This window comes from Blastomyces gilchristii (genome assembly GCF_000003855.2).
Source record: "Blastomyces gilchristii SLH14081 genomic scaffold supercont1.2, whole genome shotgun sequence".
In the NCBI taxonomy this organism is placed as follows: domain Eukaryota; kingdom Fungi; phylum Ascomycota; class Eurotiomycetes; order Onygenales; family Ajellomycetaceae; genus Blastomyces; species Blastomyces gilchristii.
The window spans coordinates 2,779,376-2,794,226 of NW_003101681.1; the positions used below are offsets into that span (position 1 = coordinate 2,779,376).

General features: G+C 47.1%; 7 protein-coding genes across 7 annotated transcripts; 3 read left to right on the plus strand and 4 right to left on the minus strand.

The window, feature by feature from the left end:
• The first annotated feature begins 210 nt into the window (after positions 1–210).
• BDBG_01226 (ubiquitin-conjugating enzyme E2 R) lies at positions 211–2,445 on the plus strand. The gene is made up of 3 exons (XM_002628272.2): positions 211–731; positions 886–1,012; positions 1,254–2,445. The coding sequence occupies exons 1-3, from the start codon at positions 666–668 to the stop codon at positions 1,805–1,807; spliced, it is 747 nt and encodes a 248-aa protein (XP_002628318.1). The 5' UTR covers positions 211–665; the 3' UTR covers positions 1,808–2,445.
• A 114-nt stretch (positions 2,446–2,559) lies between these two features.
• On the minus strand, positions 2,560–5,417 carry BDBG_01227 (capsular associated protein). Its single transcript, XM_031720253.1, has 2 exons — positions 5,257–5,417; positions 2,560–5,119 (listed from the first exon to the last, which is right to left on the minus strand). The coding sequence occupies exon 2, from the start codon at positions 4,595–4,597 to the stop codon at positions 2,744–2,746; it is 1,854 nt and encodes a 617-aa protein (XP_031576344.1). The 5' UTR covers positions 4,598–5,119; positions 5,257–5,417; the 3' UTR covers positions 2,560–2,743.
• Positions 5,191–7,209, plus strand: BDBG_01228 (bax Inhibitor family protein). Its single transcript, XM_002628274.2, has 3 exons — positions 5,191–5,821; positions 5,912–5,982; positions 6,111–7,209. Exons 1-3 carry the CDS (start codon positions 5,660–5,662, stop codon positions 6,703–6,705), a joined length of 828 nt encoding a protein of 275 aa, XP_002628320.1. The 5' UTR covers positions 5,191–5,659; the 3' UTR covers positions 6,706–7,209.
• A 400-nt stretch (positions 7,210–7,609) lies between these two features.
• BDBG_16324 (uncharacterized protein) lies at positions 7,610–10,537 on the minus strand. Its single transcript, XM_031724300.1, has 5 exons — positions 10,213–10,537; positions 10,013–10,101; positions 9,547–9,901; positions 9,253–9,481; positions 7,610–9,190 (listed from the first exon to the last, which is right to left on the minus strand). The coding sequence occupies exons 1-5, from the start codon at positions 10,272–10,274 to the stop codon at positions 8,396–8,398; spliced, it is 1,530 nt and encodes a 509-aa protein (XP_031576345.1). The 5' UTR covers positions 10,275–10,537; the 3' UTR covers positions 7,610–8,395.
• A 498-nt stretch (positions 10,538–11,035) lies between these two features.
• Positions 11,036–11,338, minus strand: BDBG_16325 (uncharacterized protein; the record flags this gene model as incomplete). The annotated part of the gene is made up of 1 exon (XM_031724301.1): positions 11,036–11,338. One exon carries the CDS (start codon positions 11,336–11,338, stop codon positions 11,036–11,038), a length of 303 nt encoding a protein of 100 aa, XP_031576346.1.
• Positions 11,339–11,349: 11 nt separating this feature from the next.
• On the minus strand, positions 11,350–11,647 carry BDBG_16326 (3-hydroxybutyrate dehydrogenase; the record flags this gene model as incomplete). Its single annotated transcript, XM_031724302.1, has 2 exons — positions 11,350–11,445; positions 11,543–11,647. The coding sequence occupies 2 exons, from the start codon at positions 11,645–11,647 to the stop codon at positions 11,350–11,352; spliced, it is 201 nt and encodes a 66-aa protein (XP_031576347.1).
• Positions 11,648–13,014: 1,367 nt separating this feature from the next.
• Positions 13,015–14,563, plus strand: BDBG_01230 (DUF1479 domain-containing protein; the record flags this gene model as incomplete). Its single annotated transcript, XM_002628276.2, has 2 exons — positions 13,015–13,311; positions 13,397–14,563. 2 exons carry the CDS (start codon positions 13,015–13,017, stop codon positions 14,561–14,563), a joined length of 1,464 nt encoding a protein of 487 aa, XP_002628322.1.
• Between the last annotated feature and the right edge of the window lie 288 nt (positions 14,564–14,851).

A 14,851-nucleotide genomic window follows, 5' to 3' on the forward strand; every position in this document is an offset into this window, starting at 1 on the left:
ATAACTAACATCGTCTATGTTAGTTAGTTACAGGCTAACTACGAAATCGGCCTGTGGATTGGGAATGGGCCGGCAATTCTGTAACTACCCGTAAAACAAGACAAAAAAAGGGGAAGAAGGACCAAAAGCCAAAAGTCACTCTGAGTAACTACACACAATCTCATTCTCCGCCAATTCTTTCAACTTCTGCCAAAAAACAAAACTCGCCATTTATTATTATTATTATTATTATTACTATGGCGTAAGTTAAGCCGAAGCAACAAAGGCGCGATGTTTGATGTATCGCGCCCGCCAATGTTGTATGCGGAGGTACATGTACCTGCAGTGTGGCGGCGGGTCGGTCGATGTCATCAGCTGCTGCTCCTCGCCAATCATCTTTTCCGTAGGCTCCCTCGACCAACATCTACTCCCTAAGCGCCCTCACTTCTCCAACCTCTCTTTGGTAGTTAAAAGACAAGAAGAAGAAGTCATAAGAGAAATAAATATAATGCCTCCTTTTCACCTCCCTCTCGATCTGCTATAACCATCATCCGCATCTCGCTCACTTTGCAACCTCCTCTCCCAGCACTTTTCTCTCGCTATACCATACCACCAACCAATACCCCTCCCGCCGGCGAATTCGTTCCACGCCGTTCCTCCGTTAGACTAAAGCAAATTCAGAAAGAATGGCGCAAAGGATCTTGATGAACGAGTTCAAGAGCCTAGCTAGTGAAAAATGGGTTCATATCGAGGTTGGCGCTCCCTTTCCCCAAGCATTTCATCTGCCTACCTCACCGATTACATGAATACGGCTCCCTCGCCGTTCAGTTACTGCGGGAAAGAAAAATATAGAAAACATAGGACTATGCCAGAAGCTGACAATAGAGTCAATATGCAATTTTATAGCTCAACAACGATGACATCTTCCACTGGAATATTGCCCTCATAGTCCTGAACCCGGACTCCCTATACTATGGAGGCTACTTCAAAGCCACCATGACCTTCCCGCAAAACTATCCCTACTCACCACCAGGTATGTTACGCCGAAACATATTTAATAAAGCCCTAAAGGAATTCCGTCGCAAAGTGCACAGGTGACGACACCTGCCAAAAGAAAAAAAAAAAAAAAAAAAAAAAAAAAAAAAAAAATTTCTGAACATGCCCCTATCCCGACCTAAAACCATCAAAATATTACTTACCCCGCAGATAAGAGCCAGAGACGAACCACTCCTACAAGAAAGCTAACCTCCCCTCTAATAAAAAAAAATATATAGGCTTCAAATTCACCCACCCCCTCTTCCACCCAAACATATACCAAGACGGCCGCCTCTGCATCTCCATCCTCCATACCCCAGGCGACGATGAAATGTCCGGCGAAACCGCCGCCGAACGCTGGTCGCCCGCCCAACGCGTCGAATCCGTGCTCATATCCATCCTCTCCCTCCTCGACGACGCTGAGGTCTCCTCTCCTGCCAACGTCGATGCAGGCATCATGCTCCGCAAGGACCCGGAGTTGTATAAGAAGACAGTGCTGGCGGACGTGGAGCGGAGCAAGGCGGATATACCAGCAGGCTTTGTGATGCCGACGCACGAGTCGACGATGGCGATGATTGCGGGGAAGAAGGGAGGAGGGGCTTTGGAGAAGATGGATGAGGAGGATTTTTGGGTAGATAGTGATGTGGATTATGATGATGATATGTTTGGGGGCAGCGATTCGGATAATGAGTTGGTGATGGATGAGGATGAGGATCAGGATCAGGATACAGGGAGTGAGGAAGAAGAAGGGAATGAGGGGGAAGGAGAGAGGCCGGGCAAGGGGAATTTATAAGGGTCCGCTTGAAGAACCAGGGGGAGCAAGCGCAGGTAGTAGGATCTGATAGGGTCGGGTGGGATTGATGTGTTAACACTGAGATCCCTTTTCTTTTTCCTCTCCTCTCTTGTCTCGTATCATCCTCCTCGGCACCCTTCCCTTTGCTCCTCCTCCCTCATTCTCCCCTGGCCCCCTCCCGCCCTTCCCGGTCTACCCCCTATATATCCCATCCATCTCCCATTTCTCTTCCTTGTTCAAGCATATGCATAGCGACAAATTTCGTGTTAGCATTTGGTGTTTAATCGGCCTGGCGTGAGATCTCCCCCACTCCAGTTTTCTGGTATCATTTTTGGTTTCTTCACGGCAAGCAACCGTGTTTCGCTTTTCTTTTTTTTTTTTTTTTCGATTTTATTCTATTCCTTCAATGCGTGTTGGGATTAGAGACTGGGTTTGTTTCTTCTTGCCTTGCTTCTCGCGTCTGTTATTTTCATGTCCGCCTGGCTCCTTGTTATTCAAGATATAGATTTCCTTTTCTTCTTTTCTTTTTTCTTCTACTTTTTCGCCTCAGTTATCTATCATCTTGTACTGCATATGCTTGCTAGCTAGCCCCCTTTCAATACCATCGAATGAAAACATCTTTCTCATATCAGACAGCATCTGTATCCTGGAACGTATGTACCTGAACTCAACCCGCTTGGAAAAACCGAGGGGCATGATGATTTACTTGCGAGTGCATTGCATGGCCGCTTCTGAGAAAGGTAGCCAAGGCTTTTGGGAAGATGGAAGAAAAAGTAAATTATTACAGTTATCTATCTATCTATAGATATATATAGCGGTATATCCCCCAATCATGAATAACATCCAAGCAGTGTATATATATCCAAGAAAAAAGAACCAAAGAAGTACATAGCATATAGATACTGTCCCCAAAAAAATTCCCATATCCATATAAGATCATATAAACCTGAGAGTACTCTTCCTGGTCAAATCACCTACATACCCCAACCTCTCCCTCCGATCATCGCAAACCCTCGCATACTCCAACAGCAACCGATACGTGTAAATCTTCATATCCTCCCTCCGCAGCACCTTCTCCGCCCACGCTTTCCCATCCAGCGCAATCTTCCGCGCCACCTCATCCCTCCCCGGCTCACCCCCATGGCCCAAAAAGTACTCCATGATGCCGTAGATGTCCGCATACGTGGAGTCCATGGGCACGAAGTGCGCCCAGGGGATCAGGCGCGTGTCATGCCATTCCTCATAGAGGGTGGATTTGATGGGGAGGGATGTGGAGAGGAGGAAGCCGCGGTAGCGCCCGCTGAAGGAGTTGCCGTCAATGTCGGCGAGGTATTTCATCCTGTACTGCTGGTCCATGGGAATGTGGGAGGCGATGGCGAAATAGGGGTCTGTGTATGGGCAGGTGGGGTTGCCCTTTTGGCCGGGGAAGCAGACGAGGTCGGTGAAGCCGGCGTCTGCGCTGGTGTCGAGGAGGTCGGCCATGTGACCGGTTCGATCGGTCCGGGCGAGGTGGTACAGGTCGTAGTCTGGCAGGGCGAAGTTGGGCGGTGGTGTTTTACCCGTCTCGGCGAGCCGGACTGTGGTGGCATTTAACATCGAGACGAATCTGTGGCGGTGGAAACCGCGCCAGTTCTCCAGGCGGTTGCGGCCGCCTGTTGCGGTCCCGCGCCAGACGAGCTTGTCTTCCTTGCCTTCCCAGGCGCCGCCGCTTTCCTCGTCGCCGGACCAGATGGTTTTCTCGGCGACGTACACGGCGGCCGGAAGGAGGATTTCGTTGTTGACGGGGAGTTTGGAGCCGCCGAAGAGGGGGAAGAGTTTTTGGGAGGTGGAAATGGAAATGGGTTCGATAAAGTTGCCGTGCAGGACCTGGAGTTCGGGTCGGTTGCAAGGGTTTTTGGCCTCAGTGAAGTTGGCGATATACCCCTCGTAGGTATAGTTGTGGTATTGCGGTGGTGGGGGTTTAAAGAAATCGATGTGAGAAAGGGATTGTGTACGTCCTGAGCTATCCGCTGGACATCCACGGGTCACTATTTTCCAGTAAGGGCTGAAACCCGGTCCCTCATAAGCAGGGTCGAAGGGGGGTTCGGGCTTCTGAGTCTTTGCTACTTTCGTGAACTCTTGTACCACATCCGTGGGTTTTAGGAAATTTCGAGTCGCAAGCCCCTTTGATGTATATTCCTCTATTTTCTCGAACGGCACCACGATTCTAGACTCATCCATCACATTTAAGGGAACGACGACATCGGGGAGATGCTCCTCCAGAGACTGGATTAGACTGGTCCAGATTGGCGCCCAGAAATGCTTTCCAGGCTCCTCCAGTGTGGCTTTACCATCGCGGACGACAACCCGGTGCTGGACGCTGGCAGCCTGTTGGCGCAACTCGGACGGCTTGATTGCCCAAAACGGGGTCAAGTCGTGTTCAATCTGGTCGAAGAACTCCTCTATGATAACCGCATCGTGCTTCCTTGCATACCTAAACCATTCTTCGAAGCCGGGTGGAGGGTGCCTCCCACGATGAAGTCTGTATTCTCTAGCTGCAGCTCTGATGTCAAGTGTCTGGCTCTCCTGCAGCCGCCTCCACTCCTGCTCGGCCCTCCATATGAGTGAGTTGATAGGGTGCGGGCTGGAGAAACTATGGCGGGATGGGGTTTTCTGGCGCGGGGAGTACCAGAACGGCAGCGAGAACTGATGGACGAGGGCGAGGACGATGGCTAGGGAGACGACGACGAGCAGTCCATGACGCGCCCTTGGAGAGAGGCCTGGCACCCGAGCCAGGGCAGCCCTGATCATCGGAAAAGATTGTTTAGCGGTTCTGCTGCGGTCCACAGCTGTGGTTCGGTTCCTACAATCACATAACTGTGCCCCTTTGATTTGCGATGCAGCTATTGTCTGCAGCCTGCAGTGAAGGTTTTGAAAAGGGGAGGCTAGTTTCACTGAGGAGATCAGTCAGAAAATCCAAAGATGCTTATTTATTAGTTTTGGCCCTCGGCGCTATCTCGAAGCTAAATATCTCGAAGGGCCTGCCAATAATAGGCGTCTTTCTGATGCGAAGGCGTCTGTCTGTCAGCTTCGAGAAATTCAACGGCCCCAACGCCAGGACGTGCTCCTAACAATGTCAGAAATCGAATTGACCAGTACAAGAATCCCTCATTAGAATCGCAAGAGATAGAGCAGGGTTCAGGTTAGCTGCTGACCGTGTCTAAGCTCAATCTCTTTGCTGTTATCAGACAATAACGCTGAGACATCATCTCAAGAAACCATCAAGCAGACCTTATAGTTAGTCATTGACTGCAATAGACTTTTGGCAGCATACTTTTAAAGTTAGAATCTATTCTCGTGGTTCTTGTCTACGAAAGTTAAAGACGATTATGACACTTAGTGGCGGAGAAAGCAAAATTATATGTATATTCCCAACGAAATGTCCCATCATAACCTCCGTTTCTTCTTACCTGGCTCAGCCCACTTCAAAACAATGCCATAACTGTCATAACTGTTTTTATGAAAAGTTGACAAAGTACTGTTGTCAAACAAGCTGAAGAATCAATATAATTTGCCTAGGTATGTACATCTGTATATATATCCAGTACGGAGTACTCCGTACACAGCAGAGAGACAAAAAAATAATTCGTATATTAAATTCTTGGCGCCGAGTATTCTGGAATTAGCACTGGTCATGTGACTCCTGGGGCTCTTTAGCGCCAGTCTGACATCACCGGATCGACATTCGACATCATTATTCCATTCTCGATGTTTTAATTCAGCGTCCATCGCACATCGAATCACACCATTTCCTTTTATCCCTCGAAACATACACCCTGTAATCTACCTCCTGCTTTGACGAACAACCCTACCATGGCAGCAAACACAAGGTATTCTCCTGCACCGCAGCGGGACTCGCTGGATGAGCGCCAATATACCCAAGCCCCCCCATCATACCAGGCTACATCCGATCCAACGTCTGGGCTGCTCGACGGGGCTCGCTCTGAAGATGATAACGTCCCGGACGATTTCAAGGTATGTGAACTCCACGTGAATTCTGAAGAAACGCCTTATACACTATCCCGTTCAGATCATTGCTTGCTGACCCGATGCTGGTATCCGCAGTTTGGCGGCTCTGTTGCGGAAGCTACGCTTCCTATCCGGATGCAGTTCATCCGCAAGGTCTACTTTATCTTGTAAGCTTCGACAATTCTACTACATCCCCGATCTAATTTGCAATTCATGTCCTGCATATACCCCATGCAGATACATCCATTGCCATCAGTATCTCATGAGAAGATAACTCAAACTCAACCCTCCACAGAACCGTCCAGCTCCTTTGCACGACAATTCTCAGCTCCGTCTCCTTCTTCAGCGACAGTTACCGCACCTGGATCCAGTCACATTCCTGGCTAATGCTCGTCTCAGTCGTCAGCGCCCTGGTCTTCATGGGCCTCACCTACTGGAAGCGCAAAAGCTACCCAACCAACCTCATCTTCCTCAGCGGCTTCACCCTCCTTGAAGCCTACGCCATCAGCGTGGTGACCTCCTTCTACGATGCCCGCATCGTCATCCAGGCCCTCATCCTGACACTGGGCATCTTCGTCGCCCTGACACTCTTCGCCTGCCAGACCAAGTATGACTTCACAAGCTGGATACCATACCTCTTCGGCGGGCTCTGGTTCCTGATCCTGTTCGGCTTCATGGCCGCCTTCATGGGCCCGAGCAAAAAAGTTGAGTTGGTGTATGGTGGGCTGGCAGCGTTGATTTTCAGCGCCTATATCCTGGTGGATACCCAGCTAATTATGCGCCACTACCATGTTGAGGAGGAGATTGCTGCTGCCATCTCCCTCTATCTTGACATCATCAACTTGTTCCTCGCCATCCTGCGGATCCTGAATAGCCAGAGCAATGACTGAACTCAGATGCTCTTGTAGGATCTGCGAAGGCGAATTGTTTCATGGGGTGAAACGAATGGCATCTAAGTGTTTTCACCTCACTATTCGGGATCGGAACGGGAAGTTATAATGAACCTGACTAAGTTGGCTAAGTCTCTGCTGAGCGAGGTACTGTGTACGATTTTCATTTTCATTCTTATTTTTTTCCTTTTTCTATGGTTGTGCCTTATATTCTTCCGTCCCTCCTTCCCCTTAGCTCTACCGTTGTTATTCAAGTCATCTTAATCTTGTGGAAGAAAACTATCTCCATTTCCGTCTTTACGCGTTTTGTTCTATCATAACTCTCGCTTTTCCTCTTTCTCCCTCCCCCCGCCCTTCCTTTTTTTTTTTTCTTTTTTGAATCTCCACATAAATTTTGTATACTGTTAAGCACGGTTTTTTTGTTGGTTCTAATAGCTCCAATTTCCTTTGTGTGTATTTAAAACATATCTATTACTCAATACAAACTGCAGTAGTCCTCAGCAACTGTTTCCCCGTGGAAATATATGAACAGAAATCATTGCGTAAGTTTTACATACAAATGCCCGATGCCCGCGCGCGGAGCGAGAGGAGAGAGCTGAATCCCCTTCCGTATTCATTAATTAAGTAAGTGGAAACGAAAGGGATTGGAGATTTATTCTAACATAATTAGAAATCCTATTCGAGTAAGTAGACGTAGACGTATGTATGTACATGTACATGTACATGTATACAATAGGTAGGACCAAACCCCAGATAATGAAATGAACGAGAAGTACTCAGAACGGAGCCTTCGTTTTCGTTTCGATTTTTGGTTTATTCTTTCGCTAGTAACACTGGTAGTAATATTTGCAGAACGAGAAGAGTACAACGTGGAAAAAAAAAAAAAAAAAAAAAAAAAAAAAAAAAAAAAGGGACGAAGCAGCAAAAGAAATTAGAAAACTCAATACGCAAAGGGGGTACTTGGAGTAGGTAGCAGATACACATTATCGCAAACGGAAACGGAAAGGGGGGAAATGGGTCTATAGGATTTGATAGGGTTTGACGGTGATGCTAGATGACACAAAACAAAAACAAAAGAACAATATCAGAGGTAAAAGTAATGACGAGAAAATAAAATAAAACAGGAAGCAAATGGGTTGGTATTGCGTGTTTAGATCCATAGTGGCAAGGATATTATAGTACGAAACACAGAACGCCAACGTCCGAAACCCCAATATTAGCTGACGACTCCTCAAAATTAGAACGGACAAGGGATATGGTTGCACAACTAAAGTAATAATCTGATTATCCCAAAAGAAAAAGGAAAAAAAAAAGGAAATACAGGATGAAGAATTGTGGAGGAAGCTGGATGGGAGATCAAAACAGCCATTTATCCTATCCAGTGTTGCTAGATCGTCTCTATAGCCCCTGGAATCGATTGGTTTAAGGTCCCAGTCAAGCGACTGGGAGAGAATTTGTGGCCTAGATTTGAAAAATAGACATTATGCAAAAGAAAAGTCGTTTTGCGCTGTGTCCACCTGTGTCCATGCTGCAGGAAAGAAATAGGGAGTAACACTAGAATGCAGGGATTAAAATGATATACTCAAGATCGTAGAGAAGGCGTGGTATTTTTCTACGTCTGAGTGTTTGTATAAGTATAGGATAGGAGTAAGTGGGCAATTCTGGGAGAGGGAGAGAGAGAATGCGGGTGTTATTGGTGTGAGGCGAGGAAGAAAGTGTTGGTAACGAGGCAAACAACCATGACAATAACCCCGTATATCGCAAGACCCAAACTCAGCTTGCGGAGGAGGATCTTTCGCCATTGCCGCGTGTTTCGTTTAAGGATCCCGCTGGCTGAGAGGATGCCGCTGGCGCTCAGAAGACCCTCGCCCTCCGCGCCATCATCTGACATATCATCCGTAGCCGCCTCGTCGTTCTCCTTCATTAATTGTTGATGTATGGCAGACTCGGGGGAGGAGATTTTGTAATAGAAGAGGCCGGGAAGGATGAAGCTAATGCTTGTGCTACCGGTACTTCCTACGTACGCTAGCACGGCTTCGAGGGATGATACCGTCATGGCAACGATGTAGCTTAAAATAAGGATTACCGTGGTGATTATGGCAAACCGAGTATCTCCCATGGTATCCTGAGGCTGGTTCGGTCGAGGGAGGAGAGGGTTGCGGTTGGGAGAAGAATTGGAGGGGTTGGATGAGGATTTGGGATTCCACCGCCACTTTAGAACAGCGTCCATCGATGCTCTGCAAGGATGGACCTGGAGAGGGTAGGAAAACATGACAAGGACAACGATGGCTGCACGCGCTATCGTTGCAGATAATGATGGCACATACATGCCTACAATATTGCCGCCAATGTTGTTTCCAAAGGAAAGGTATCCTGTAATTGCGATGAGAACATAAGTAGAGGCAGCACTGCCAATGCTGGATACAATAACACTTGTTGTTCGGAAATGAGTGCTGTTGGAAATTTCATTGAGGATTGAGAACATCTGAAATATGATACGTTAGCAGTGAGACGCGAAAGAGATTCTAGTTCCAAATGGAGGTATACATTTTGATGGCAGGTGTATGCAAACACCATAACTGGGAATGCACTAAGGGCGGACACTGCGCTTTGCCATTTAAAATAATTAATCGGACCGCGCTCCGCCATGGTATCTCCCTTGATAAAGTGAGCAACGACCAGGACCAGCAGGTATCCGATAGAGGTTAGAGCAATGATGCTCGTATACTTCAAAGAGTCCAGTCGTCTCAGGAATGAAAGAGGAATAACAACCAACCTAGACGTATACTGGTTAGCAGAATAGCTCGGAGCGGAACGTAGGACGCAAAGGGGTATACAAACATAAATGCCGTAACCCAGAATTGGCGATCAAGCAAAAAGGCCATCCCAGCAGCATCTGCACCGAAGCCTTCGACAACCCCAGGCATGAGATCCCCGATGATAATCAGGTAACTTACGCCCACGCCGAAGCATTTTATGGCGATTGCGACATCGAAAATTACAGCAGCATTTGGATACGTGATCTGCGAGAGGGCGAAGAAGGATGCGGTTCCGTGGTCTAGATATTGGGCACATAACGACTGTAGATAGAGGCCAAAACCAGCTGTGAGCCCCGACCATATGATAATGAGGACTCCGAGGGTGATTCCCATCCGCGCGAGGGCACTAGGCATTGCCAAAGCACCGGCACCAACAACTTCTGTGGCATTAACATCCAACTCCTCTAGGAACATTTGTGGTCTGGCCGGGTTGCAAAAAGAAAAAAAGAAAAAAGAAAAAAAAAAAAAAAAAAAAAAAAAAAACTCACTTGTGTTCAACAGGTTGATAACACTGCTTAGCCAGGTAGCCTGTCCACCTAACCCAGACTCTCTTTTGCCCGCATGGTGTCGTCTGCCCCTATTACAAGTTAACAATCCGTACTGTCTGTTGACATATACAACATTTCTTCGAGAGGGTTGCGTGGGCACAATCATGATTCCGCCCACAGCTCAAAGGGAGTATCCGTACCGGCGAGACCAGCCGTGAGAACCTCCAATAGCAACTCTCTCCGCGGATGCTTCGGTATCCATCTTATTGATTAGAAGCGCACCGCCAACGGAAGTCCGTCACCGTTGTGGAATGCAATGGTGATATCACGACGATCGGTGGCACGTGTGGCGGTATCGAGGCATCGCGGGACAGTCAGTCACTAAAGAAAAAAGAGGGAGGGAAGGGTGGCTATACCAGGGCCAAGAACAGGGGGTAAACCGTTTCTAACTCTGTGGAAATAATACTCTAGGTGTCTTGTGGAGAAATAAAAAATAAAAATCAAAAAAGCTGGATGTGATTGATAAGAACAAGGTTGAAAGTCCGGTCTCGTTTGTCCGGGGAAGGTTTTCTCTCCATATCGGGCTTGGCGCACGGTCTCGGCTAGGCCGTTGCTTTTTGGCACAGCACAGTACGGAGTACATATATTATATATGCATCATCTACAATACATTAAGCGTACGGACTTTTAAAACCCTTTGATAGCTCCTACATAGAGCGGCAAGATGCATACTGGATTGAAATATTGACTGTTGCTTGCAGTTGGCATATTCTTTTTGTTTTGTAACGCTTCCCAGATATGCGCGCGGGAAACCAAATTCGTCGATTAATAAGGCTATGATGTAACTACGATCCCAATCCTATTCCTTGGAAACTAACACATCTAGCAGTGTCAGTCTCACAGCATAAGTTAGGTTTGTTGCTATTGAAGGGAAAAGAAATATATACATCAAATACGTGCTTTCCTCCAAGATCCGGACTGCACCCCGCCTCCTTCGAGTCGCTGAACGTCATCTCATTTGCCTCATCCCGTTCTGCGAGAGCAAGCATCGCCTCCGCAACCTCTTCCGGGGTAACCCACACGTCTTTCGTTTTCCTCAAGGAGTTTCATCTTCTCGGGATGCTCTGTCCTGTTTTTATGTACCCGGGGGCAACAACACTTACACGGATGCCAACTCCATCTGAGATTGCTAGGGATCTGACGAAGCCGCTGATCGCGTGCTTGGGTTGCGCAATATATTGGAGTCACAGGGGCTGGATCCTGACCTACGATACTGGAGATATGGACAATCGACTTGGGGGTTTTAGCGTTTGCGAAGTACGACATGACATGGCAAGCTAGGTCGTTCGGATAGGGTGGGTCAGGTTGATATCAAGAACACTATCCCTTGACCCGAGTTGTAAGTGGTTGCTCTCGGGCGACCCTGGTGGGTACTAGATGTTCGAGGATTGCTGAGGAGGCTATATGAGCACGTACTAAAGACAGGAAAAATGCAATAACGAGGCCGCAACATTGAAGTTTTCCACGTACTCGTTCATAAACGCCGGCCCCTGGGCAGACGATGCCAATTTCGCCGACCTCTTTCTCCGCAAATTCGAACATCCTCTCTAGCTGCGACCATTCATTCCGTGACATCTGTTTGCTGAAATACGGGAGGAAGCGGAGTATTGGTCTACAATCCCCCGTGCTTCGGGACGGAGAGCAAGATTTGCAAGGAGACAAACAGCCATTTTGCAGTAACAATTTGACAAAGCAAAGATTTATACGTTTGCATGTTCGCCATGATTCATTAATAAATTAGAATATGTCGTGTCAGACTCTAAGCTGTTTGACTCTTACCAGAACCCGCACCAGTCACTCTCGAGATTGGTTTCACAGTGGCACCACCCGTCTCCGGATCTAAGACGGGAAGCTATCCTCCTAAACTACAGATAGCGGCTTTTATTAGATGCCTACGTCCGTACGTACGGGCAGCCGTGAAACCTCGGACCCTCCACAACAATCTGCGATCCATTCATTCTCAAGAACCCGGTAACATGCATAATGGATTATTGCGAAGGAAAGGAGCATCGCGAGTAATAGCGAGTAATAACGGGCAGCAACAGACCCACCCTACTTATAGTAAAGATTGTTGCTCTTGTATAAAATCTGTATTGAAAAATAAATAAATAAAAATCTGAATTTTGCGTAATAACATCTCTATTGTTCATCTCGTTATCTGAGTCTCCCTCATCTGGGGCTATTTGGATTATTTAGTTACTGTTATTTCAGCTAGTTCAAGTAAAAATGTTTGGTTCAAGTAATAAAGTTAGAGCCAGTTTTTATTTTTTTTGGTTCTTTACGTAGTATCTATGTTACGATATAAAAAAATAAACAAGACTATTCTTCTTATCTTATTAGATTCGAACTAAACAACAGGCAAACCATAGGTCAGCATACCCAAATCTAACAGGTAGTTTTAAACTTGAGTTATATCTATTTACTTTATATTGCCTCCTACGTTTTCTAATAAGCAATGTGATTATTTAAGACTTAAAAATACACTGCTTTCAGCACTACGTTTTTCAGTATGTGTGTTTTTGCCTTATTTATTTAGTGGTTGATTTTTCTGAATACCTACGCTGTTAATAATAAAACAAAATATCATAAAATATACCAGATTCCAGGCCTACATGTGGGGTGGATCACGTGTCTCCGCCACCGCCCCATCCTCTCCAAGGTTCCGCTGAGCCGACGATTGAAACCAAGATTTATCATGAATTACGATGGTTCACGGGAATCTATATATTATGCCACGGATCGCAGTTATCGATCGTGGTGCGTGGAGTGAAGTGGGGGATTGTTCTTTACAGCCAGGCATCAACTTGATACTCCAGCATTTCTCGGGTTTCGGCCAAAATATCTATCTAGAGATATTTCCTATCATCATTGCGGATAAGTGATTTCATTTTGCCTACTACGAATTTATTATCTAAACCCCAAATTTACCGTCTCTCACGAGCATGGCTCTCCTGAAAGTTATACCCCGAACGGGCATTCGAACTGCTATTCGATCTTCTATCCGAACTACAACTCGTGCTTCTTCCACCTCATCTCAGCCCACCAAGGCCGAGGGGGACATATCGTCCGTTTTCCCGAGCTTGAGGTCGGATTATAAGCCAGAGCCCCTCCCAAGGCGGTTTGAAGACCTGAAATTAAGCCTCTTCCAGCCGAATGGAGCTGCGTTGACGAAGAGCTGGTTTAGATTACTAGCCAGCCTGGAGCATGAAGTGGAAGAGATTCGGAAAGCTGGCAGCGACGTACGTATGACGCTTATTAATGCGTGAGAAATGAACTCTCGGGCAATTAGACGACCAGACGATTGACCACGCTTTGCGACCGCAGGTTATACCATCAATCGATTACTCAGAAGTTCTATCAGGCGAGGTTGGCCCTGGTAAGCTGGACGAGATTCGTCGGCGTGGATGCGTAGTAGTCAGAGGAGTTTTGCCGAAATCAACGGCCCTTGACCTAAAACAAGAGGCAAGGGAATATATCTCTGCCAATCGAAGTACGGTGAAAGCATTTCCCCCTGACTCTCCCGCCGTTTATGAGCTTTACTGGTCACCTTCACAAGTCACAGCTAGAGCGCATCCCAATGTCCTTCAAACCCAACGCTTTCTACAAGGAATTTGGCATTCCTCGGATCCTCAGACCCAGCTCTCCAGAACCTACCCTCTTTCTTACGCTGATCGATTTCGCATCCGAGACCCAGGCGATGCCAAGTTTGCTCTAGGCCCACACGCCGATGGAGGATCTCTCGAAAGGTGGGAGGATCCTGAATACTCTAAGGTTTATCGGAAGATACTGGATGGTTCGTGGGAGGAGTACGACCCCTTTGATGCACGGCATCGCATTCACGCGAAAATGAATCTGTACAACGGAGCTGGTGCCTGTTCCATGTTACGATTTTTCCAAGGATGGCTATCAATGTCCGACACGGGACCAGGAGAGGGGACGTTGCATATATGCCCAATGTTAAAACATAGTACCGCCTACACGATTCTCCGCCCATTCTTTAATGTCCAGACATCGGATCCTCTGCTAGATGCTTCATTCCCAGGCTCAGTTCCTGGAGCTTGTCAGGAGTACTCGGATCACACTCACCCGCATCTGGAACTTTCCACTACCATGGTATCCGTTCCTCCAGTTGAGCCGGGTGATTATGTTGCGTGGCACTGCGATTCTCTTCATTCCGTTGACAAGGAACATCGAGGTAAAGGTGATTCGAGCGTGTTGTACATTCCTGCAACCCCGCTGTGCGAGATGAACGCAAGGTACCTCGAGAAGCAGCGCCAAGCTGCTTTGGTATATTCTCCACCGTGGGACTTTCCGAACGCTGGGGGACCAGGTGAGTTTGGCTTTGCTGGGACGGTGGATTGGACAAAGTTAAGCCATGATGGGTTACAGGCTATGGGAATGGGAGCTGCGCCATGGCAGGTTCAGGAGGGCATGTCTCAAGGTGAGAAGGAAGCTATTGAGATGGGGAACAAGATTCTCTTTGCTGCATAATCGGCTCAAGTAAATTTGCATCGTGATCTGTTTTTGCGCTTATCCACTGTTGAATAATACTCGAAGTCATTATGTACTAGATAAGGAAGAAAACGAATTTAAATATAATTGCGAAATGTAATTCATCTTGAACACTTGTAACAAAATTTTCGATTCGTCGAGAAACCATGCGAGATTCTTGTTCTGATGGATATATATTTTGCCTGACCACGCCAAGGAGCTTTGCATCATCGCTCTTCGGCCTTCTTTAAGCTGCTGACACCTCAGCCTCCAGAACACCACATATCA